General features: G+C 36.6%; 3 protein-coding genes across 7 annotated transcripts; 1 reads left to right on the top strand and 2 right to left on the bottom strand.

Annotated features, from left to right (window-relative positions):
- The first annotated feature begins 5,092 nt into the window (after window positions 1-5,092).
- U2af50 (U2 small nuclear riboprotein auxiliary factor 50) lies at window positions 5,093-11,940 on the top strand. 5 transcript variants are annotated; one of them, XM_089589945.1, is made up of 8 exons: window positions 5,093-5,290; window positions 6,214-6,443; window positions 6,520-6,780; window positions 6,849-6,987; window positions 7,073-7,128; window positions 11,028-11,312; window positions 11,409-11,573; window positions 11,652-11,940. In XM_089589945.1, the coding sequence occupies exons 1-8, from the start codon at window positions 5,269-5,271 to the stop codon at window positions 11,781-11,783; spliced, it is 1,290 nt and encodes a 429-aa protein (XP_089446071.1). In that variant the 5' UTR covers window positions 5,093-5,268; the 3' UTR covers window positions 11,784-11,940. The 5 variants fall into 5 exon arrangements, with proteins under 5 accessions (XP_089446071.1, XP_089446069.1, XP_089446068.1 ...); XM_089589943.1 differs by having other exon boundaries at window positions 6,208-6,443; XM_089589942.1 differs by having other exon boundaries at window positions 6,154-6,443; window positions 11,031-11,312.
- Window positions 11,861-12,551, bottom strand: hoka (membrane protein hoka). Its single transcript, XM_014359170.2, has 3 exons — window positions 12,415-12,551; window positions 12,218-12,301; window positions 11,861-12,149 (listed from the first exon to the last, which is right to left on the bottom strand). Exons 1-3 carry the CDS (start codon window positions 12,455-12,457, stop codon window positions 11,989-11,991), a joined length of 288 nt encoding a protein of 95 aa, XP_014214656.2. The 5' UTR covers window positions 12,458-12,551; the 3' UTR covers window positions 11,861-11,988.
- Window positions 12,552-13,109: 558 nt separating this feature from the next.
- Window positions 13,110-23,305, bottom strand: LOC106643888 ((E3-independent) E2 ubiquitin-conjugating enzyme UBE2O). Its single transcript, XM_014359198.2, has 11 exons — window positions 22,233-23,305; window positions 21,579-21,752; window positions 21,353-21,511; window positions 20,612-21,265; window positions 20,315-20,525; window positions 20,046-20,229; window positions 19,354-19,954; window positions 18,815-19,283; window positions 18,130-18,743; window positions 17,743-18,052; window positions 13,110-17,674 (listed from the first exon to the last, which is right to left on the bottom strand). The coding sequence occupies exons 1-11, from the start codon at window positions 22,473-22,475 to the stop codon at window positions 17,328-17,330; spliced, it is 3,966 nt and encodes a 1,321-aa protein (XP_014214684.2). The 5' UTR covers window positions 22,476-23,305; the 3' UTR covers window positions 13,110-17,327.
- Between the last annotated feature and the right edge of the window lie 1,126 nt (window positions 23,306-24,431).

The following is a 24,431-nucleotide window of genomic DNA, read 5'->3' as shown; positions in this document are numbered from 1 at the left end:
TACGATAACTAACATTTACGAAGGTTTCATACTTTATTGATAAGATAAGAAGCTGTAAATTCGAAAAAGTCTGCAGTCCATACAACTAATTTGAATAAGCAAAGATATTGTAATCTTACCATTGATAAAATTTCGTTTCTAAGTTGTGTTGCGTGGGTAATAATTAGCCATAATTATTATTAACTACTTTATAGTTGTTGAGTCAATTTAATTCCGAATGGCACAAAATGCAAGCTACAAAGATAAACTTTATCAATAATACTTATTTGAAAAAGTGTAGACTAAATATTTTAATGAAACGATAAGAATTGGCTAAATGTATGCAAAACGTTGTGTCTTGCATTTGAGGCATGATCAATCCAAGGTTTGCCAGACCAGAAAGTAAGTTTAACCATAGGATTTTAGTTGCAGGTCATTCTTATAGTTTAATATGATGTCCAAATAGATTTCATAATTTTTCACCAAATGTCAAATAATAAATAATATTACATATCACAAATCAATTTGTCTGCTACTTCAAAACGCTTTTTGCTGTACCTTGTGTTAGGATATCACTGAAGACGTGAAGGCCAAGCACAAATAAATCTATTTTAACAAGATCTATAAGTTTTGTACTAAAAGTTTGATCATCAAATGATACGTAAGAAATTTATATACTATAAAACGATTTTTTGGATACTTTGAAACGATTTCTTTTTATAAAGTGTAAGGACGATACTATAAACAAAAAATGATCAATACAAAAAAGTGTATTTTAAAAAAATCCAGAACTTTTGTACTTAAAATTTTATCTACCAATGTAATGTAGAACATTTAGGTGCTGTAAAACGGGTTTTCAGCCGTTTTGAAATGATTTTTACCATTTATAACATTAAGAGTACACTATAGAATAAGCTGCACTTTGTTGTAGAATTCAAATTTTTTCCATTTAATACCCAAAAAATAATTATATATATAAAATTAAGAAAAACCATCCTGTGGTATAGCTTTCTTCAACAGGGTAATATTACATGCCAGTGAATGTCCCTTCAAGACGCTCATTACACATAGGTTTTTTTGACAAATATTATTCAAACGTTAAGCGTATATTGAAATAGCATAAAAAATACCCACGAACATTTGCAGCTCGTTTGACTTAGCTATTATTTTATACATCTCACATTTAAAAAAATGGATATTTAACATGTTACCATAAGAAAAAATTACATCAAATGGCATTTATATGATTTGTAGGAATCTCCCAATTTTTTGGGTATAAGAGATTTCTTTTAGATAAACCTATCGAACTTTTCAATAGACCCACAATTTGCTTTTTAAATGAATTTAGAAAGAGGGGATATAGTGTGCGTAAAAGCATGTATATGAGTACATGCACATAAGAAAAACAATTGCTAGCTTTACTGTACACATTAGCGTTCCTGTCATTTCTCTGCACTTTACCCCATAAACTACGTGAAGAAAGTCTTTAAGTCAAAAAACTACTTTAATCAAAAATTAAAAAATTAAAAAAAAAATCAAATACAATAAAAATTAATTATTATATGTGTACAGTACAAAAAATTTTTTAGTAATTTTTGAAAATTTTGAAAAAATATGAAAAAATTGTATAAAATAGTTATTTACGTAACAAGTGCGGAAAAGACGATTTCCCGCACGAGTAGTGATTGACTCACACGAGTGCCGGAGTTGACGGGAACGAGTACCAGTTGAGCACACGAGTGCGTAGCACGAGTGTGATCGCAAGGTACGAGTTACCGTCACCGGCCACGAGTGCGAGTCTATCACACGAGTGCGGGAAATCGTCCCGCACGAGTTGCGTACAAGTTTTTTCGCAGTGTGTGAGGAAAATAGGTACAAAATAGGTTTGAATTTTGATTTCCAGTGTGTAGCAAAATTTTTTCCGGTGTGTGGCAAAACCTTTTCCACACACCTTTTCCGTACACTGTGCGGCAAAAACCTTTGCCGCACACTTTTTCCACAGACTGTGCGACAAAAACCTTTGCCACACACCTTTTCCGCACACTGTGCGGAAAAACTTTTGCCACACACCTTTGTCGCACACTATGTGGGAAAATCGATTTTCCACACTAATACCAGCGCGGAAAATATCCATTTTCCGCCCACTATTGCGAAAAATTATTCATGTATTGTAAAAGTAATAAACTGAATACGTAGGAATAAATATTTATTAATGAATTGGAAGGGTGCTCTGCTAAAATATACTAATTTCCAAGTTTTTTAAACAAACATTAAAAAAAAATTATTCTTGTAAGTAAATTGTTTATTTATTTAATTGATAACCAAAATAAATAAAATTAATGTACATTAAAAAAAAATGTTCATTAAAAATAAGTTACAAACTGTAAGACAACATGAAGTAATTGACTTTTACTTTTTCAATACCCAAGTGAAAATTTGAATTGGAAATAAAAAATAATTAAAAATAATATTTCATAGAGTCTAAATTTGAGGCTATGATAAAGTTTAATAAGTGTTACTATTAGTAGTTATCTTTTATTTATTTTTCTTCATCATAAATGTCATAGAAACATGGGAATAAAGTAGAAACTAGAAAGAATTTTTATGGTTAATTATCACTATCTAATACTTGACTTTTTAAGACTTATCAGAAACTAATAGCTATTAATAATGTTAATAATAAATCATTTTTATCATTTTATATTACATAAAAAAATAATAGTAAAGGATAATAGAAAATAATCTATGTAGGCATGGTTGTACTGTTTGATTTCAGGAACAAAAAAAAAGAAAAAATAATATTAAGGATTAAAAAATTTTAATACTAACTTGTAATAGACAATTATGAATAATAAGGCTTATTACTTGTCCTTAATCTAGACATTAAAGACAGTTATTATTTTTTTTTATTTTCTTTTAATTTTTAAAAATAATTATTACCAACCCATCAAATGGAATTATTTTCATTTGGTTAATTATGATGTTTTTTTTAAGATAATATTTAACTTAAATGCTATCACATAAATGAATAAATAACTATTTCTAAATTCTTTTTTAGTACCAATGTATGAAACATATTATAGTACATTATATGAGGGATATTCAAAAATTATGCTTAATTTTATTTCATCTTAACTTCAATCAAAGATTTTGTTTAATTAATTTTTACAGTACAAACAAATCAAATAGTATTAATCTTGATTGTATTATAAAAATCGAAAAATATTATATGATTATAGTATGTTATTTTTAATATTATCAAAAATAATGTATTGGAATTTCAAATCATTTGCTGGGCTATTTGTTAAATACCCTAATTTTTACATCATTTTTTATGCTTTTAGTTTATCTGTACAGCGATAAAGTTGCATTAGACTTCTTCGAAATATCATCAGATTTCTTGTAATACCTGTTACTTGTTAGTCTATTCTAGGTGTTCTAATCATAACTAATATCAGTAAACAATAATTACTGTGAAAAGTATCTTTCAAATCCAATGAGTTCACTTAACCGCATTAACTAACTTAGCTATTAAACAGGGGCAGTTATTGTTTTGTCTATTATAGATGGAAATGTGAAACACAAATAAGTGTACTTGAATATAATTTATAAAATTTGTACTAAAAATTTAGTTCATTAATACCATATAAAAACGTTTGAGTGTGTAAAATGGTTTTTTGCGGATATTTTTAAATAATTTGTTTGTTTTCAGTGTTAAGTTGGTAATATGGGCATAATAAATACGGCCAATGCGGAAAAAAGTGTATTTTTATAAGATTTACAACTTTTGTAATTAAATTGTTATCTACAAAAATGAAGTGTAGAAAAGTCAGATACCGTAAAAAGTGTTTTTGGCCTTTTTTACTATTTACAGTATTAAGACGATACTATTAGAGAAAAACTTCCTAGATAATAACGTTTAATGTCAATGAGCTCAACAATTTCTTTTTTTCATGGACAAAAAACAAATTTTTCGCTGATTTTGCACAGAAAATTTGCATTGAGTGACAAAGTACAATGTATGCTACAAATAGTTATTTTTCATTGTGATCTGTAACTGTGTCATTAAACACGAGCGAGTAAAGTTTACGTGAAAGAAGTTATTGCGAAAGACACAAATTTATGTTCTTGGGATGCTGCAGTAAAAAAGCTGGAAAATTTTTTTTCTTGGTTAAAAAATGTCTACCATGATACGAAAATAACTATTCTACGGATATACCTATAGTTTTTGGTAGGAGAGGTAAGAATCATTTAAATTTAAATAGGGGAGTTTCAAATAAGGTTAAATTTATTTTAAATTTCAGATTGTTTTCAAACAAAACTATGGATGCTACGCACACACTAAACTCCAAATTTTTAATGAAAACTTTCTTTTCAACTACATTTTGTAAACAATCCCCTGATCAGCTTTACTTATTTAGAGACAATTATTTAATGATCTACTAACTCAGTTTGATTAATTGTTTTTTTTTTGTTTTTTTTTTGTTTTTGAAAAACTAATTTTCATCATTACATGAAACTTATGGTTTTTTAATTTTTCCGCTATGAACACTGGAGGCAGTTTAATTTAATGGGCGGGAAATTCAAATATTCCATTCCCATTGGCTGATTCTATCACATAACCTCTTTCATTGGTAAATTTTATACTACCCGCTCAACGAATTAAACTGCCTCCAGTGAACAAACCACACATGATCTACCTACAGGCATCTTGTTCTTGGCTTGTGGTGTTGTAAAAAATAAGAGACTATTGAGGTTGCAATATTGTGGAATGAATGCCACGATCATCGGACAATAAATAAAGAAGCGTCGAGTATTCTAGTTTTTGTTGATAGCAGTGTAAAAATCTCGTAAAACATGAAATATTATACCACTTGTTTCGCGAACGTGATACAAACATACAACGGAATTTTTCTGCACAAAGCGCGCTCTTTACGTTTGAAATTTCCTTGCCATCGATGTTTGTTCGATACCCAATAGAAACTATCGATATCTCACTATCGACATATCGAATAAGTATCACTCGATACTTGAAATATTCGATATTCGACTCGCCGCGCGAAGTATCTTTTTATTGACGTTTTCCCGTAGGCTATATATGTATAAGAGCTGAGAGTGGTGTGGTGTGTGACTGTGGCAAGCTGGCACAATTGTGTGGCAGAAGCATCAGTGGACGAGTGGACGAGTGGACTGCCGAAAATTTCTGGCGGACGAGTAGACGAGTTATTCGGTTGAGTATTATACATCACGTTGGTTGCATATTGACGAGATCATCTGCAGGACAAGAAAATGGGCGAAGACTTTAACGGAGGTGAGTCTGCTTGGAAGCAATTGTGCATGTCTTACAAGTTACGAGAGCTTCTCCTGTGATTTAACGAAAAGAGGTCTTACAATGGCCGTGCGCGTCCCTGGGGTTTTTTTGTACTTGACTGATTTGCTAATTTGCTTGGTGCTACAGTGTCGATAGCAAATCATGCCGATTAGCTTGTACGTAACAAATATTCAGCCGCGGTATACTCATGCTACATTTTCGATCCAGAATCACTTGATTGTGTCATAAATATTTCTGTCAACAATTAATCCGTGGTCTTCTAACCTACAACTCGAGCGGGTCATCGAGTGCAGACGCTCTCCATCCTGTTTAAAGTACCTATATAGTTTACATGTTTAAGAAAATGAATTTCGATAAGTTGCTACTCACTTGAATTAAAACTCTTTCGACTCTACCCATTGATTGAAAATTTATTGACATCACCTGTCCTCTATTGCTTGTATGCGAACGGTTAGCCGGAAATATAAGTAAACATTTCTGATGAAACAAGCATTCCTAACGATTGGAGTTCTCAAACAAAGGATGCTAAAAGCACAGTGATTCATTTATTTGATACTTCACTGAAAAAAATAGTCATTGCTTGGATCGATATCATGTTAAAAATGCAAGTAATTATTTATAAACAATCTTACAGGTACACTCCTGATAACCTTAAGATATACATTATTTTTTTATGAGGGACACTTATTGTAAGCTAAAAATACTTTAAAACCACAGGTAATAATTAATCTTTAAACACGCAGCATTATTCTTGTCAATTAAAATTAAATCAATATTATAATAACAGATAATTTGTTCAGCTTAATTTTACTTTATAATTCATTTTTTAGATCGTGACAGAGACAGAGATCGGGATAAGGATAGAGACAGGGAAAGAGGAGACAGGGACAGAGGAGACAGAGACAGAGGAGATAGAGACAGGGATAGGGGCGACCGTGATAGAGAAAGGGACAGAAGACACAGATCAAGGAGCAAGGAACGCAGAAAACGTTCAAGATCAAGAAGCAGAGACAAGAGACCCAGAGATGGTAAGAGTAGGTCACCCAAAAGAAGTCGTCACTCCAGAAGACGAAAGCCTTCGCTTTACTGGGATGTCCCACCACCAGGATTTGAACACATTACGCCTCTGCAGGTATACAAGAGAGTACCTTTTGAAAGTAATCTTCCATGTAGAAGCTCAAGTAACCCTTGCTTACAATTTATTCCAGTACAAGGCTATGCAGGCGGCTGGTCAAATTCCAGCCAACATTGTTGCCGACACACCTCAAGCTGCCGTACCAGTTGTAGGTAGCACAATTACGAGGCAAGCAAGAAGGTTATACGTCGGAAACATTCCTTTTGGAGTCACAGAAGAAGAAATGATGGAATTTTTCAATCAACAAATGCATCTCTCCGGCTTAGCTCAAGCAGCTGGAAATCCAGTGCTTGCATGTCAAATTAATCTTGACAAAAACTTTGCCTTTTTAGAGGTAAGTTTCATTTGTCTTTCTCTTGATAATCAACCAGCAGATTAATCGTCAGTTTACTTCTTTTGTAGTTTCGATCAATAGATGAAACAACACAAGCAATGGCATTTGATGGCATTAATTTTAAAGGGCAAAGCTTGAAAATCAGAAGACCTCACGATTATCAGCCAATGCCTGGAATGACAGACAATCCAAGCATGAATGTCCCAGGTATAAATTATATATTTCAGTTATTGACAATTATGTATAGTATTTGTTTACTAACAATTTGGGTTCTTTTTTTCTTCCTTCCCAGATTCTCCACATAAAATCTTCATAGGTGGCTTACCAAATTATTTGAACGAAGATCAGGTATGTATTTACCACCTTCATGAAAGTCCCAATCTAACGCATAGCTGTGATCAGTTTTCTTCTGTATTTCTGTTTGTTTTGCTTGATCTGCCGCCTTTTTTCATACAGTACAAGCATGACAATACTATGAGTTCAAAAGAAAAATGTTCATACAATATCCAAATGCGTTAGTGCAATAACCATCAAATCAACACGATATTTTTTTTTTTTTTCTCACTTGTGGTCCTGTCAATTTTTTGTACTTGACGTTAAATCCATTTCCATCCAAAATTCATTTCTTTGAGTACATTCAGCTTATTTAGCTCGATGGTTACTGATCAATCAAGTGATGCTAAAGCTCAGTGTTTCATCGAGGTACGTATGTATTTCCATACAGGTTCTAGCGTTGGTCAGGGCATTGTTTAGCTTAGTTTAGGGACACGACATCGGTATTTGCATAAATCATCTGGCAGGTTGACTCTTTTTTTGTCTAGAGCATCACGCGTTTGCAGATTCGGGTAGTCAGTATATAGGTGCGAAAATTCATGGTGTTCTGCAGACTAAACTTTATTTTAAGGTTAAATTCAAACGTATTCTATACAATGCCTCGGGCGAAAACCAGCCCAGTTCAGATTTTTCCATTTAAAAAAACATTGAAAAATCTGAACTGGGCTAGTTTTCGTCCGAGGCGTCGAATATAAAAGGTACACATTTGTTTAAGTTGATTTCACAAAGTCTATGATGATTCTACATTTGAAAGTAATTTTTTCGCCTTATTATTGACATTTGTTTAACAAGTTTCTGGTATGCTTTATGTTATTCATTATTTGATAAACATTAATATGTCAAACTTGAAAATATATATCCAAACTAGTTTTTTCCTAGTTAATCAGATATGTAAAGATTAAATGACAATGGATTATTTGTTACTTGCAATTGGATAATAGTAAATCCATTATGTTTGTTTATTGTTCATAAAAACTAGCTCGAAAATTACATAATACGAATATCTACTAAAATTTATCATTGTGTAGCATTTTTTGTTAAATTAAAAAAAAGGCTATGTTGTATTTATTACTAAAACGAAAATTTAATATTTGGACACCATGAAATCAGTTTAGAAACGTTGCACTTTGCAGGTACTACGCGCGTCATTGGCAACGAAGAAGTCATTTTTTTACAGCCTTTTTTTAGACACGCCGTGGATTTTTTGGATTCGATGGTGTACTGAAGTGTCAAAAGTATCGCGTTTACAATAGATTTGAGAGACCGAGGTAGTTTAGAAATTTATTAAAATTCTTACTCTGAACAGTAATTTAAACAAATCATTTCTTTAAGCTTATAATATTCCAGAAAAAATTTGAAAGATTCGAAATTTCAGTCCAAAGTCATAAGTGGTATAATAATTCATTAACAGAGCACTGTTATACTATCGTACATTACAGCACGATAAATGAATCTATTTTTCTGTGCATTATTTTATATTTTTGTTATACACAAGTCAGTGTAGCGACTCATTTTGTTGCATATTTTAATATTATGAGAATAATTAAGACTGTTATAAAAATCTTGATTATTTTCAATTTTATTTCAAAGTAGCACAAAATAAGTTAAACGACATTTATAGTGATCGATTTAAAAGTGTCGACAATTAAACGATAATCATGTGATGGTATTTAGGATACCCATAGAGCCGTTTGGGCATATTTAGATATTTATGCATGAACTTCAAATTACCTTGGACCTCTCCATCATTCACAGGTTTTTTAGGCAAAAAAAGGAAACGAACGAGGTACACAGATTGGGGGGTAGGGTGGGATGGTTTGTTTTACAGGAAAAACTTAAGAATTGCTCTCCATGATCGTGAGAATTTCTCATCTCAACTTCAGTCTCACAAAAACACAAAGTTAAATGAAACAGTGTGATCGTACCTGCTGCTGGATAACCAGTTATAAGGCATACGACGCTCCCTTCTGTTTTTTTTTTTTTTTTTATTCAGCATTTAGGTAAAACTGCGAGAAGTGTGTGAATCGACAGTTTCTTTCAGGTCATTCAGATAATTTGCAGTTTAAAAAAAAAATGGGAGAAAGAAACGAAAAGAATTTTCTAGGTAACGCCGAGAATGAGAGACAAAAAGAAAAGTATTTTTTTTCCTTTTTTGCAGCTCTTTTCTTTTCAGGCATTTACCTTTTTCAGGCTTCATCTTCAAGAATGCCTTCCTTATTTTTTTTCCTCAATTTTAATGATTTACAGGGTTACGCGAATGAGAAAAAGTTTAAGGCGGAAAGATTCGTTTTTCAGTAAATTTACAGAAATAAAGTGTTTCAAAGAGATGAAGATTTTTAAAACAAAAAAAGTGTTCAGTAAATCATAATTGTAAAAAAGTCTCGGGCAAACTGTAAAGTAAAAGAAGAAAAGAAACATTGTCATGTGATGTTACAGAGATTTCCCTTTCTCCTCATTTTCTTAGCTTAGGCTCGCTCCGATCAAAAGCAATTGCTTACCACTTCTACCACTACTACTACTACTGAACATGACAATAAAGCACACTGCCTTTGGAAAGGCTTGCGCAGTCCCTCGAGGCAAGTACTTTATCATTCAATCTCATCGTTTTTCTGGGGAACAAAAGTTAAATAAAATGAAGAAGTTATAAAAAAAAAAAAACAAGTGAAAGCAAAGGTATAGGGACACTTAAAGCTTGCAACTCTTTCGTTTTTGAGTGCAAGCAAAAAAAACACTTATGTATCATGATTGTTCAATCTCGGGACAAGGGCAAGTTGCTAGTAAAAAGGTATTTTTGTTTCCTTTTTTCTTAAAAGACAAGCCATGTTTTCTTTGTGCCACTGTTCAATGCAACTTGCTAATACTCAACTATACTTAGATAACTTTTAGGGTCTAGGACATATTTGGTTGGGTTTGAAAGTACATACCCTAGTCAAGAACAAAAAGTCTGAAGTTATTGAGTTTTTAGGGAGAAAAATAATCAAACGCTGTTTATAAACGATTAAATAAAAAAAAAGTCCAATGATAGTTACAGTAAACAACGAAAGAATGATAAATTATTTTTCGAAAATACAAGTGCTTTAGTAAAACGTTCATTGCACAATATTTTGATTGTCAAGTTCAAAATGTTTGTAAATGAAATGAGGCTGCACTGAGAAAAGAATTTGATTACATTGTTAATAAATGTTTTCAATTCAGTTCATGTATCTAAACTCAACATGTTACAATTTCTTTCTCTTTGTTGTAGTTACAAAAAGATTTGATGATTTCATTATTATTTCATCAGCATTTTCCTTCTCTAACACACAGATCTAACGCTTCATGCGCACAAATACACATTTATTGACTCAGTAAAATTCATGTTGTCAAGGATATGCGAAAAATTAATATTTCATGGAAAATATGACATTTTCTTTTCCATGTAATACACATAATCATTGCTTGCACAATCTCATCAAACAAAAATTGCACAAGTAAGGTTTCATTATTAAAATCAGTAGAGCTTGACTGCAATTTTTGCTACCTAGGACTGCTTTGCTAACACTCATTACCACTAATTTCTTGTAATGTAGATATTTAATCTTTGTAGCTTGAGTTAACGTATTTGTATATAAAAAAAAAAAAAATCTTTATTATCTGAACACAATCACATGTCAAACATGAAGTATCTTAAAAAACACTCCAAAATAACTAAACAGTCATTCCAAAAACGTTCCATCAGTTCCATGTACCTATAGCAATGAGCAAAGAAGAGCTTCTTGCAAAGTAATTCGTACATCCTTGGCAATCTTGTATGGTCAAGCTCTTATCTCGGTGTACTACGTGTATATACACACAACATACGCTTCATCTCGACTCCACCAAATGTATTGTATGGTTCCCCCGTAATAATGTACGATATCCCTTTCACGTACAAGCAGGTGAAGGAGCTGCTAATGAGCTTTGGTCAGTTGCGGGCGTTCAATCTGGTCAAGGATTCAGCGACAGGCTTGTCCAAGGGCTACGCCTTCTGCGAGTATGTTGACGTGTCGATGACAGACCAGGCCATAGCTGGCCTCAATGGAATGCAGCTTGGGGATAAGAAGCTCATAGTGCAGAGGGCCAGTGTCGGTGCCAAGAACCCAATGATTGGCGCCCAGGCGCCAGTGCAGATTCAGGTGCCCGGCCTGTCCATGGTCGGAACGAGCGGACCAGCTACCGAGGTCAGTTGATACTTTGGCTTCTTTTCACTGCTTTGTTTTTCCCCATGTTGTTTGTCAAACAAAGTGTGCCTGACATCCTGCATTTCGTTTCCCTAGGTGCTGTGCTTGTTGAATATGGTAACACCAGAGGAATTGATGGAGGAGGAAGAGTACGAGGACATTCTTGAGGATATCAAGGAGGAGTGCAACAAGTACGGTGTCGTACGGTCCGTGGAGATCCCGAGACCCATCGAGGGCGTCGATGTTCCCGGGTGTGGGAAGGTCAGTGGCTTTGATGAAGTAAAAATTGTTTCGAGATGGTGGTTTCGTGGTAATAATGAGACGTTGTCTTTGTTGCAGGTATTTGTTGAATTCAACAGTGTGCTAGATTGTCAAAAGGCACAGCAAACTCTGACGGGACGCAAGTTCAACAATCGCGTCGTTGTCACGTCATATTTCGATCCGGACAAATATCATCGTCGAGAATTTTAAGTAGCATCACTCTCAATTTACTATAATTTATGTAAGTGTTCTGTAACAAATGAAATTATAAACACGGTGACTGCAATTGTACACAGATGATAAAAAGTTTTATTTGTATTTGAACATAACTGTATGAAAAAGCTTACAAAATACATAATTTACAAATACCTAGAAAATACTCGTAATTTTTACGTTTGTACAAAAAAATAAAGTTTCACATGTCATCCTGCATGGCTGGTTGGTATGACGGTCTGTCGTTGACTTCTATCGAATCGAGAAGCCATTTTTTAAGAATGAAATACAGTCCACCACCGGCAAGTAGCATTAGGATTCCAGTGATGACGGAAATAGCCCACGCCGGAAGAAAAGATCCAGCTAAAACGACAAATCTTAAGTGACTTTGAAACACGTGAAGAAAAATCCATGTTGGCGTAAAAACTCACTGTAATATCTTCTGGTTATAGTTTTTCGCCCTCGCAAAATTTTTCTCCTCGCTTCGACTTCGCTCATCAAGATTCCCATGACCACTACAAACATGAACACGTTTTTTTTTTTTGCTTACACAAGTTGACACAACTGGTCAAACATTCGTCTGTAGGCAATAATATGTATGATCGCTCACAAACAGGTAAACACTTACGGAATCCAATGGCCAAAAAGCACAGAACACTTCTGGAGCGCATTTTCACACTCGTTTTTGGTAAAAGTTGAAAAATCTACTGACAATCAGTTACTGAGAGGCCGATCGAAAACTGGGCGCGTCCTTATCTTCCGGAGGCGCAGCTCGTGAATCAACTAACTGATAAGGCCCCATTCTTTCTTCAGATAACAGGTGTGCTAACCGTTCGTATATATATACGGCAACTGATCTTGTCTCATTCTCGCGCACAATGTACTCGTCGTCGTGTTGCTCATAATGGGCGTATTATTGGTTCTTAGCCGCGTCCCAGTTTAGATCTCCCGGAAACGTTTGCGTTGTCATGGAATACGTTTCGTTTCCTAATTATTCTTAGAAAATGTTAATTGTTAAAATAAAAACTCATACATCTGGTGGAAGAGTTGTTTATTTCTGGTGACTTTTGTTAAAAAAATAAAATAAAAAAAAACATTACAGGAACAAAACTTTACATTTTCGAGACGACGACAGTGGACAAATTAACAAGGCTATGCAAACTGCTAAATTTGACAGGACAAAACCATATAATCAGCCCATGCGATGCACACACAAGAGGACAAACTGGAATTTCCATCGACGACAGTGGACAGGCAGAGTGCGGGACGAGTATGGGAAACCTGATGATGGACGTAGAGGAATAAAAAATTACAAACATGTGGTTTTTGATCGATTGAAATTTTTATTGATCGTAAAAATAATAGTAAAAAGAAATCAGACGAAAGGATGAGAGAAACGAAAAAAATTATGCTAACAAACAATAATTTACAGTCGTTTATCATCATATATACTTATAATAGTGTATGCAATAACGTGATTATCGTCAGTCAGCATCACTTGACGTGTAGGTATACATAGTAGATCCACTTGTTTTCGTAATAAGCGTTGTTGCTGTTGTTATCTTTTAATTTAACTAAAGCACCCGATACCACCATGCTCTTCGCTCAACACCTTTAATTTGTTTATTATTGTTATTATTATTATTATTTTTTTTTTATTACTATTCGTGATGAGTAAAATTTTTTTCGTTTCCATTTTTTTTTTGTCTCGGAATCGCTCGTACCACCGAAAACCTCACAGCGAAAATAAACTTCACAAGACAACTTTTACGAATTACAGTGTAATAATGATACAAATGTAAATAGCTGGCACATATACAAGGCATTTCAAACATCACGTTTCCGCCGTATCATCGCTTTTTGGCTCGTGAAACGAGAAAAATTCTCCTCTTCCATCACGTATTTTTTTTCTTTTTTTTCATTTTTTCTTTTTAAATACGCTTTGTTTGTTTATTCATACATATTATTTCTCAATTTGTCGGTTCGACCTTGACGCTTTCGGTTCTCTTTTACTTTCTTTCCCTTACACTCTCGCGATTATTTTACTTATGTTTTTTGTTTTTTTTTTTTTTTTTTTTTCTTTATTTACTGTACACATTTTACTATAGCAATCCCACCAACGCAACTCGGCAACGTAATAATGCAACTAATTGCGCTTGCCCTTTTTCTGTCATACTCAGAGTTGCCAGACTACAGACATCAGCCCACGCTTGTTTTGCATTATTACTTTTTTTATAAATATTATTTATTATACAGCACCATTTTGACGCGCGAACGGCAGAACCGTAAAAAAACAATTTACACACACGTTTGCTTAATTTTTTTTGTTGTATTATTACCTAGTTTTTGTTTTTGTTTGGTTTTAAGACGATATTTTTCTTTTTCTTTTCAAACAAGCCTTTTTTGTTTTGTTTTGCACGAATAATAATTGTAATTTTTTCAATGGTGTCTCTTACGTTTCGCGTATTTTTTAGTAACTTAAGTAAATAGGAACAGACAAACACAGAAAAACTCCATTTTGCAATTTGTTCTGATTTTTGGTTTTTGCGTGAGAAAATTAATGCTCAATAAAAATATATAGAGAACGAAACTCTCGATTTCTGTTACAATATTTAGCTGCATCGATTTGCATTTTTTTTATCGATGCACATCTAGAGTAAGAGTAATTTTAATCGAAGCGTAAATTTTCAAATACTTTCGTGTAAATTTCCAATAAAATAATCACAATATATCGTACATCTAAATATATATTTCGCACAATCGAATAAATAGTAAGTCACAAGTAAGTTAATTTATCTAAATATGTGATTGAAATAATTTTATTACTCGGTAATAAATTCATTTTTCATCCTATCAGATCTCCATTATGATTCAGTACAAGTACGAAACAAAATATCAAATTTTATTCATACGGAAATAAATAATCCTAAATAATGATTTAAAAAAATTTTTTTTCTTAATCATAGATAAATGTGTATTTTAGACAAAAGATTCGACAATAGTAACACACCATAGAGTAAATGATTACCAAATAATTTGTACAAAAGAAACAAATATACACCGAAATTCATAAACGAGAAATTATTGAGAACCACTAGTATTGAGAGCAAACCAATTGGTTTGAGGAAAAACATGCACACGTGATCAAAAAAAAGTATTTCACAGTGATAGGCAGATTTATGCAAAAAAATCTTTAAGTATAAGCTCACGAGGGCAGACAACAATAAATATAGATACAACATAATAAGCATACCTCCCACTTGTTCGCGATCGATTCAACAGATTATTTTGACATTCCGATTTCTCATTGGAAAGGAAGTATGTGTGTGTTTATTTGTACAATACTTAACAAGCAATTTATAGCGAATAAGACAGTTGGAAACAAATGGGTAGTGAATACGACACGCTTGTTGTACATTGTTGTCTTCAGCCTTTTAAAAATATCGGTCTAGCGTTATATTTGTTTTCTCTCTCTTTCTTTTTTCCTTTGATGTGTTATTTATTTATTTTTGGGTGCGGCAAATATTGCATCTCTTACGTGTCTATCAAATCAAGTTCAGAGCATTGAAGCAAGAATTATGGCACTACAAAGAATCAAAATGAGATCGCAGTATACGTTAGAAGACACGTATGCCGTTACTTGGTACGGAAAACTGTCATATGAAGAGCGGAGCATGAGAAAGTCCTTACTTTGTTCTCAAATGTTTTGATACATTTTTCAGATCTCTAAACCTACAGAATAATCGATAACATTGAATTCTCGTCGATAGACTGATCTACGAATCGAATTTTTCTCATCTAAATTCTATACGACCTATTTTCACTAAAGTCATTTTTATAAATTAGTTTTCCTCTAATTATTCGTAACCTTGTTTTATTACCCCTTTTTTTCCCGAACCCACGATAGCGTTCGTCTCAAATGGATGACATTAACGAGTTGTGAACAGAGTATACATGTGATTTTTATTTTTCCCTAGTAATTTTTTTTTAACTCACGCCGGTTAAATGCAGCGGCTCTAAGTACTTTTTAAAATTTTGTTAATTAAGAAATGTGCCACAACGCGATTCGTTCATCTATTTTTCATCCAGTTGTACGCCCGACGCTCACTAAAGTGATTGTATCGTAATTTTTTTTTTTTTTTCAAAACATGAAAAAACAAATCAATCCAATTCCTAGTATAAAAAACAAAAAAAAAACCCGATAAATACCAAACATAATTTTCTAAAATTTGTGACTAGAGCTGAGAGCTCGCGAAATGCTTCACGACGCTGCTCTAAGAAAAAAAACGCTCACATTGAGCTCGAGACAAATGCACGGTCTTACTTTATTAAATTGCTTTTGTGTACCTTATAATTATTTATAGCTCGCACAATACCTCGCGAGACTTTGTAATAACAAGGTTTTAATTTTTCAACTCAATGACTCTTGCTCTAATGCAATTTAATCGTTTAAACAACTTTTGCTCAATTTAATGGCACAGCAGAAAACTGTACTATAGTCAGATTGTTCCGCTACCTTTTTTCCGTTATTTTTCATTTTATTTCCTGCCTTTTATCGTTTACGTGCGCTCGTTTTAAATATCTAATTACAAACGTTCGCTTGAGATTCCCTTAAAAATCTGCCTCAAAATTGTATTTACTTGACTTTTGATGCTACGGTAGGGACGACGAATATTCAAGAAAGAAATGTTAACACAAATTTCTGAATGGAAAAGCTCCTTTCAGGAAATTCCTAGTCTACAAAATTTACTCGTTAAACTTGAAATAGACAAACAGTTTTTTTATCAAATTACATCCAAAGACAGACCTACGATTAAATTATTTTATTATTATTTTTTTTTTTTTCAGTGACTCGTCCACAAAACGTTTACAAAGAAGATGGTAAACCTTTCAAATAAGTATTTGATTGTTGAAAACAACATTATACATAAGTTTGGAATTTTTCAGACACGAAATAACTTTGAGGCAGAAATTCATATTGCGCTTGTAGACAATCGAATAATTACGTACAACGACGAAAAAAAGACCTCTCATTTCTTATGAACCGTTTCAATAAACGTATAATTTAATGTATATATATATATTTATGTATATAATTCTATAGTGACAAGTGTACACAATGTACGTACGCGTGTATTCGCTATGATTATTGTGTCATGAATGTCAAGTGGCGTGCCTACTCGCTCGAGGACCACGACGCGACGCTTCGACAGGACAACAGAGAAAAATTACAGCTCTACGGCTATCATCACTTCCCCCCGCGCAGCAGAGTACAACTGTATGTAGCGGCGCGACATTAGCATTGTTTTATTTGGTATTCTATAAATATATTGTATAGGTACTAGGGACGGCCTTGTCCGCTCGGTTAGCGCTCGTCTCTTATTTGTAATCAACCAATCAATCAATCGATCGATCAGTGCGATGGCTTGCTCTCGAACAATTTCCGGTAGGACTGTACGGTACATCGGCAATCGCCGTGTATTACCGAATGGCCGTGAGATTATTTTTGCAAGCTAAGCGTGCTTTGGCTTTACCTTGTGGCTAGCTGATCTGGCGCTCCAGGCTGTCTCTCTTCGTCTCGTTTTGCTGTACAACGCCGGGCTTCGTGGCAGATGAGTCTTGGGTGGTTGTTTCCTCGGCGCTTTGCTGTGCTGACGGTGTGCGTGGTAAAGCGGAGGTGCCACTGTCATCCTCCTCCATCGAGTCCCGAGTACTCGATCGGTTCAGAGAATCGCGCGAGCAGTCGTTGAGCAACAGAGACTCAAGACTCAGCTGAATTATGCCTTCTTTGATAAGAGTGCGCTTAAAGTTTGCCAAGGTGTTTTTCAGCGTTATGCAAAAGCCCTTGGAAGCTGGTATTAGCGGGAACTCTGGTAGAATTCGATTGTCTGCAAAACAAGGAAAGAAAGGTTACATGAAGGTGATGCACTTGCCTAGCCGAGTTTCATTAACTCACCAACGGGAGCAATCTGTTTGAACGTAGTTGGTGTGACGGGGGAGAGCGGATGCTGGTTGTTGTGCTGCTCGGATATCTCCATCCAGAGCTCGAGCCGATGCAGCAGTTTCTCCGAGTGGCGCTTAAAGTGCTGGATTATAGTGTCCCTGAACACGGGCGGTGGGTACTGCAGCAGCTTGTTCTGCGACTGCACGAGCTTCAGCGTGACCATCTCGTTGTACATGCGCGAGTTCTCGCGGCCCTGTTGCGAGCCCTTTTGCTTTTCGAAGCCAGCCTCGTTGAAGTACGGCTCCGCCACGAGGATCAAACCCTGCGCGACAGTCGATTCGGTTAATCTACGTTTTTTTTTTTTTTTCAAATTAAAAATCAGGATAGGGAAAAACGTACCTGAATGGAAACGATGACTTGGAGCAACGTGGACGCGCTCGTCCAGACTTCCGTGCCGCGACCAGCCCACGTACCCAGCAAACTTACGCAGACCTTACCATCCTCGTAAAGATTCGGATTTAGCCTGTCGCTACAGTATGATATATAATGGCACAACGGAGGTGCCGTTGGATAGTCGGCCGACAACTGGAAGTCAAACAGGAAGAGACCGTCTTCGTAAGGTGTCTTTTCCGGACCACGCATCATGACGGAGTAAAGGTCCATCCTGTCCTCGAAACCTTTAACCCAAATACCCGGAGGCAATGAGCTTTTCAAGAGCTTCAGTTCTTTAGACACGGTGCGAAAGAAGTTTGGACGATCCGTCGGCTGGAACATCGTTAGCTTGAATTTGTGGCTGTCGGGTGCCTGTTCCTCTATCGAGAAGCCCTCGCCTTCCAAGTACACTAGTGGAGGGATCTCGATGGACGAGTCGGACGGCTCCGACAAGATGTTCTCGATTATCTTGTCGTCTTCTTTCTTAAGCTTTTTCACCGGCGAAGCTGTAGTTTTCGCCGCGTCCGAAAGCGACATTTTCGATAATCCGAATCTCTTTGAAACTTCGGCGTGCGCTAAAACTGTTTTCAAGACCATTAATGAATAGAGTGACATTCTCAGAAGATACGCGAGTGCGAGAAGTTTTACTTACCCAATTGAGCTTTGATGAGGTTACAAAGTTTGACGCATACTTGCGAGGAGCCTACACTGACAATTCCAATGTTGTCTGGTAAAGGCAGGGACTTTGGGGGCTCGGCTGCGGGTGATTTGTCGATGTTGTTGACGTCTTCGCTCAACAGAAACTCACCACTAGAGTCGCTGGAGCCAGACTCCTTTTTCGAGTGCTCGGCCGAAAACAGACCCGAGTCCTCGGGGTTACGATTGATGTTGATGAACAACTGATTTGTGTTCGGCTCGACGTTCTTGGCACTCTCGTTCTTGTTCTCATCGTCGTTCAGTACAGAATCTTCTTCCGTGAACACAACGCTGATTTCCTCAGAGGCAGATTTTTCGAGCGAGTTATTGACACTCGTGTTTTTCTGGGCATCTTGACTCTTGGACTCGACGAGCTCTGAGCTACCTTCCGAGTTGCTCTCAGTCTGGCTGAACAATCTATTGACCTGTAATAAACAAACAGTGGTAGAAAAAGTAACGCGACTAATAAAAGACCGATTCCAAATTTTAGCACACCTGATCAGCCATTCGTTGAGCAACATTCGCTCTCCCTCTTTCTCTGACTCTCTCCAACAAACCTTGGAAGTGGCTTTCGTGGAAGAACGACGTACCCATCAGCCTGTCCATGTACCTACAATCTTTGTAAACTTCTAGTAGTCTCCTCATGACTTCAGTCGTTTGCAAGGACGGATTTTGCGTGAAAATCTCCTCGAGCCGTGACATAGCTATGCGGGCCTTCTCGATGTGCGCCGCGAGTTTTGGCTTGATATTTTCGGCTTGCTCGGCACTAGGTGTATCGTTGTCCGCCGTAAAGTCTTCCAATTCAGTTTCCCACGAGGCATCCGAAGATACGTCGTCCCACAACTCGCCATCGTCGCTATCGTACTCGCCCACTTTGTAAAGATCCTGGGGCCAGCACATGCTCACGTGGCCGTCCACCCACCAGACCTTTACTCGACCTTCCGGATAATTGTCGAGGACTTGACCTGCTGTACATCCTGCGTCTTCACCCTCGAAATTTGCTATGCGTATGACTAGAGTGCCCGGCCGGTACTGAAAGTCTGGATGGTCCTTGAGATCATACACACTTACTTCACGTTCTTCCAAAAATGTTGGTCTAAACAAAATTTGTCATACGTCAGGGAGTTGATTTTAAATCAAACAAAAAAATTTGTTTAGAACTGTTTTCTTTTTGTGAAATAACTTACTGAGGACTTTGACTAGATGTGTATGTTTTGAACCACTTTATTTTAGCGGTCCTTCCTTGGTGATCTACACTCTGCACCACTCCGTACATTCTCGATTCTTCTTTCTGATCAACAACGAAATCGCCAGGGAAGAATTCCTTATCATCCAGATGGTGAATCGGGTATAGTTGAGTCGAAGGAATACCTTAAAGAATAATTTGAGTTTTACATGTACTATCGATATTAAGAAACGATTTTTTTTTCTTTATTTTTCAGAATCATCATCGTACCAAACTCTACAGAACCATCCTGCCAGACTACATTTGCCTTTGTGTTGGTAGAAACAGTTTCCACGACAATTTTCGTTCCAGGTTCTAGTGGAGGCGGTGGAACTTTTTTCCTAGCCTTGCACAGTTTGCGTTTTTTAAGGAACTTGGTCATCAGTGCAGGACCTTTTTTCTTTTTTCCCATTGATGACATGCTTGAACAGCCACTGGAAATCTGTACACAGAGTGAAAAAAAAAGTTTGCTCAACACGTACTTTAAATGGTATTAGGTAAACTTTCAAAGATGGACATTAAAATTACCGAAGCTGAATCACTTTGCGAGCCAGTATCCTCGGTGTCCCAATCATCCGAGCTCTCCGCATTAACATTAACCGGCGGAGGTGCCAGCAGATTATTGCTCATCACGTCTTTCTCACTGTTCACTTTGTTCTCAACGTTCACGTCGTTGACGTCCTTCTCCTTATCCTGTGACATGTCTCTCCTCTCGCGCTTTATTTTCTCTTCGACGGCCGCCTTGGACATGTTGCGCGTCTTGCGGGGACTCTTAGGAACTTGAAAGATCTCACGCTGTTGCTTGCGCCACTGCTCCCGCGTTATCACCGTTTCGTTGCCTTTGATCACGTAAAAGTTGCGATCGCCAACCTGCAGCGTTGAAGGCTCAAACACGTTGAGCAGCTTGAGTTTTGGGAGGTCCTCGCCCTCGACAACGAATTTCGGGTGCGCCTGATTTGACCAGACGCCGTCTTTCGAGTAAGCACGGCACTGCCAGTGCACACCGACCCAATCGGTCTCCACCTTCTCCACGACGACCTTTGTGATACGCTGCGGCTTTGACTTTCGTTTGGCCTTCATTTCTTTTGTACACTGGATCCACTGAGCCTCTTCCAGACAATGTATGGGGCCCCACAGGCTTTGGCCGGGATAAAACTCCGATGTGTGAGGAAAATCGTTATCCTGAAAGAGCAATATCATTCGTTTAATAATGCACAGGCGTAACAAGAATCGTTTACTTGGATGGCAAATCAAAAAAAGTGCTTATACCGTTTCTCGCTTTTCCTCAAAATGTTCCAATCCTCTGGCGTCTATCTCGTTAATAACACATCTTGAGCCGTCAGGAGTGACTAACCATAACTTGAAATGTACCATTCTGATTCCACCCACCCAAGAATCCATGCACACTGCGATATCTGCAGCAAACTCCTGTACAAAAATTATTTTTTCCAAATAAGTCACTCTAACACACAACCACTGTTGTATAATAAATTACCTCAAGTGGCACCAAATCCTCGCTTCTGATGTTGGTAAGTATTTGTTTGGTACCAATAACTTGTACACAAGCAGTCAGCTCAATATCTCTGCAGTACCCTCGCTGTGTATCTTTTCCTTTAATCATACGTCTGACAACATCTCCAGGCATCAAAGTTCTGTCTGCCAAATGAACCTGCCAAAATTTACGTCACTATTATCAACTAGAGAACAATAAGGCGACCAATAAATAAGAACATCTTTGCAAAAACTAACAATAAAATGAAAATTATTCATAAAGTTTTTATGTTTGTTGATACTGAGCCAAACACAAGAGTAGGAACGAGTTAAAATGAAAAAAACAAACTTGAATGCTATACACAGTTCAAAACAGACTTCTTCCGTTCTGGTGTGATTTAATTTTGTTAAAAAAAAAAAAAAAAAAAACAGTAAAGCACAGAAGCAAAAGGTCATCAAACCTTACGCACTTTGACGATTGGGGTATCTATAAAGCTACCTTAGACATAATTCTTATCAAAATACGATCGATCAATAAATATAAATTATTCGTCCTTATGGAAATAGAAAAAAAACTATTTGTACACCCAAAACCCGTGTAATCTGCTAAAGCGTGCACGAGACACAAGGATCATTCAAGGTGATAAGTAAGTATTGCCTTTTTCGAGTTGACGAGTTCCTCAACGCCGGACGGATGCCAGACGACCCTGATCTCGCCCTTCTTGCGCTTAGGACTGTCCTCGTTGTCGCTGCTCTCGTCCGACAGCTCCTGGTCGTCGTTCTCCATGACGATGCCGAACTCGACATTGCCGCGCTTGTCCACCCTGTAGACGACATCCTCGTAGAAGTACTGGGTGTCCACATTGTTGATCGTGGGGCTGTTGTTTATCGGTACGGCCATAATACACCTTCTCTCACTACTACCGACGAGGGTCCCTCCTCCACCACCACCACCCACCACCTCCTCTCCTGGCTGCTCTGTGTGTGCGCACGAGCGGGAGCGACGATTGATTCCGGCTCCTCGTCGTGGAGATGATGGTATTATTCTCCTTCTTTTTCTTAGGTACAAGTACTATACGTGGTGCCGTGTTCCTTCTCCTCCTCCTCTTGGCGCGTGTTACCCAAGTATCACGCTCTAGGTATCGTATCTACGTATTATATGCACTGGTGTGATGTAAGCTGCAGCATCAACTCGGTGTACCTATAAGCTACCTATTGAGACATATACACTGTACGCTCCTTGAGGATCTCTGACCTCGCGGGCGAGGTTATACCCGTAAGCTGTACAAGTTGAGCTCCGTAGCTTCGAGGGGGGAGGAGACAAAAACAGGAGTCGAGGGTCGAAGATCCGCCGGCGGCCCCTGGACCAGCTGATGCTCTCCTGCCGTTGCAACAGTAGGTCCTGCACGGTCGTCTCTTTCTCGGGACTGTTCCCGGTATCGTTACTTAATACTGTTTTGTTCTCTGCACTAGCAGTGCACTACTGATAAGTAACTGATATAAGTATAGGTATATTCGCACACTGCAACTGTGCAACATGCAACTCTCTCGCGCGCCTGCCTGCCTGCCACACACCGATAACGGAGCACTTTGAATTTTGAATTTTTTATAAGTATGCTTATAAGTACTTATTCCGATTTCCGCGAATGTTTCCTCTCCCACTGGGTAAAAGGTAAAAAGTGTATATTGTGTGTGGTGAACCGATGCTCTGCTGTCTTTTAAGTATATTTACAATTCAAACTGATGGTTTACGAATTGCAAATCGCGGCGATGAGGCGCGGCGGCTCTTTTTTTGTGCGCATGTTGCACATATATATATATATATATATATATATATATATATATATATATATATACTTAACATGACATATATGCAGTCTTCTCTGCTTGTCTTCTGCTTGCTCTCCTGATGCTAGTCCTGCTCCAAAAAACGTTTTCGGCTTATATACAAATTTACAAAATGGTTCTAAGATTTTCTGTATTTTTTCATATTTTAAAGCCCCGTGTTATTGTATTTTAGAACAAATGCGGTAGTAAGTATGTACCGTGAAATTGAATTTCTTTTTTCTAAGACATATAACCATCACCTTTGGGGCTAACCTCTAGACGACATCATCCCCGAGGAAGACAACTTAATTGCAGGGAAACAAGACAGTCCAAATAGTTGTCCAACCCCCATGAATCAAGATACCGACGTAAACATGCATATTTGCTTTCAAGATCAAAACCAATGAGACACACGAACGTGTCGTAGAGTCTTACACCAAAAAATCCAACTGGGACGCAGGACCTGGGCCTATACTTATATTCTCACAAACACAATCTACAAACCTTCAGGACTCTCCCCCGAATATCCAGCGGAAATCAGGGGTCCATAATATATATGAGTCATTTCACAAAAAATGCGATATTCCATGATGCCTATATGTTTAAAAACGACGGTTTGAATTATTTCGAATCAAAACTTTTTTTAAACGGTGTAAACCAGTTTTTCCTAAATGCATTTTTAAGATCGAGTCAAAAAATTTTTTTGCATGGCCGTAAGGTTGAAAAAATAGGTCAAAAAGTCATTACCGTAACGCGATCTAAAAATTTAATTTTTTGCGGCTTATGGCGCCTAGATATTAAATTTTTTTTATTTTTTAAACATGTATTATCTAAAAGTTTGAGACGTTGAGCACCTCATCTGAGTTTATAACCGAAACAAAAATTGTATTTTCATGTACGGGACGTTTTATTTGTGAAGCCTACTTTTAAATAATTTGGCCAAGTGATTAATTTTCAGACCCTTGGAACTAATCGTTTTGTATTCTGATGTGTACAGAATAATACTGTCAATTTTTTTGCAGCCTTAAAT

Source organism: Copidosoma floridanum, unplaced genomic scaffold, assembly GCF_036245765.1.
Source record: "Copidosoma floridanum isolate Cflo_tuat_1 unplaced genomic scaffold, Cflo_Japanese_pri ptg000011l, whole genome shotgun sequence".
NCBI classification, from domain to species: Eukaryota; Metazoa; Arthropoda; class Insecta; order Hymenoptera; family Encyrtidae; genus Copidosoma; species Copidosoma floridanum.
The sequence above is the reverse complement of the archived record's forward strand: the minus strand, read 5'-3'. Positions and strand labels throughout refer to the sequence as shown.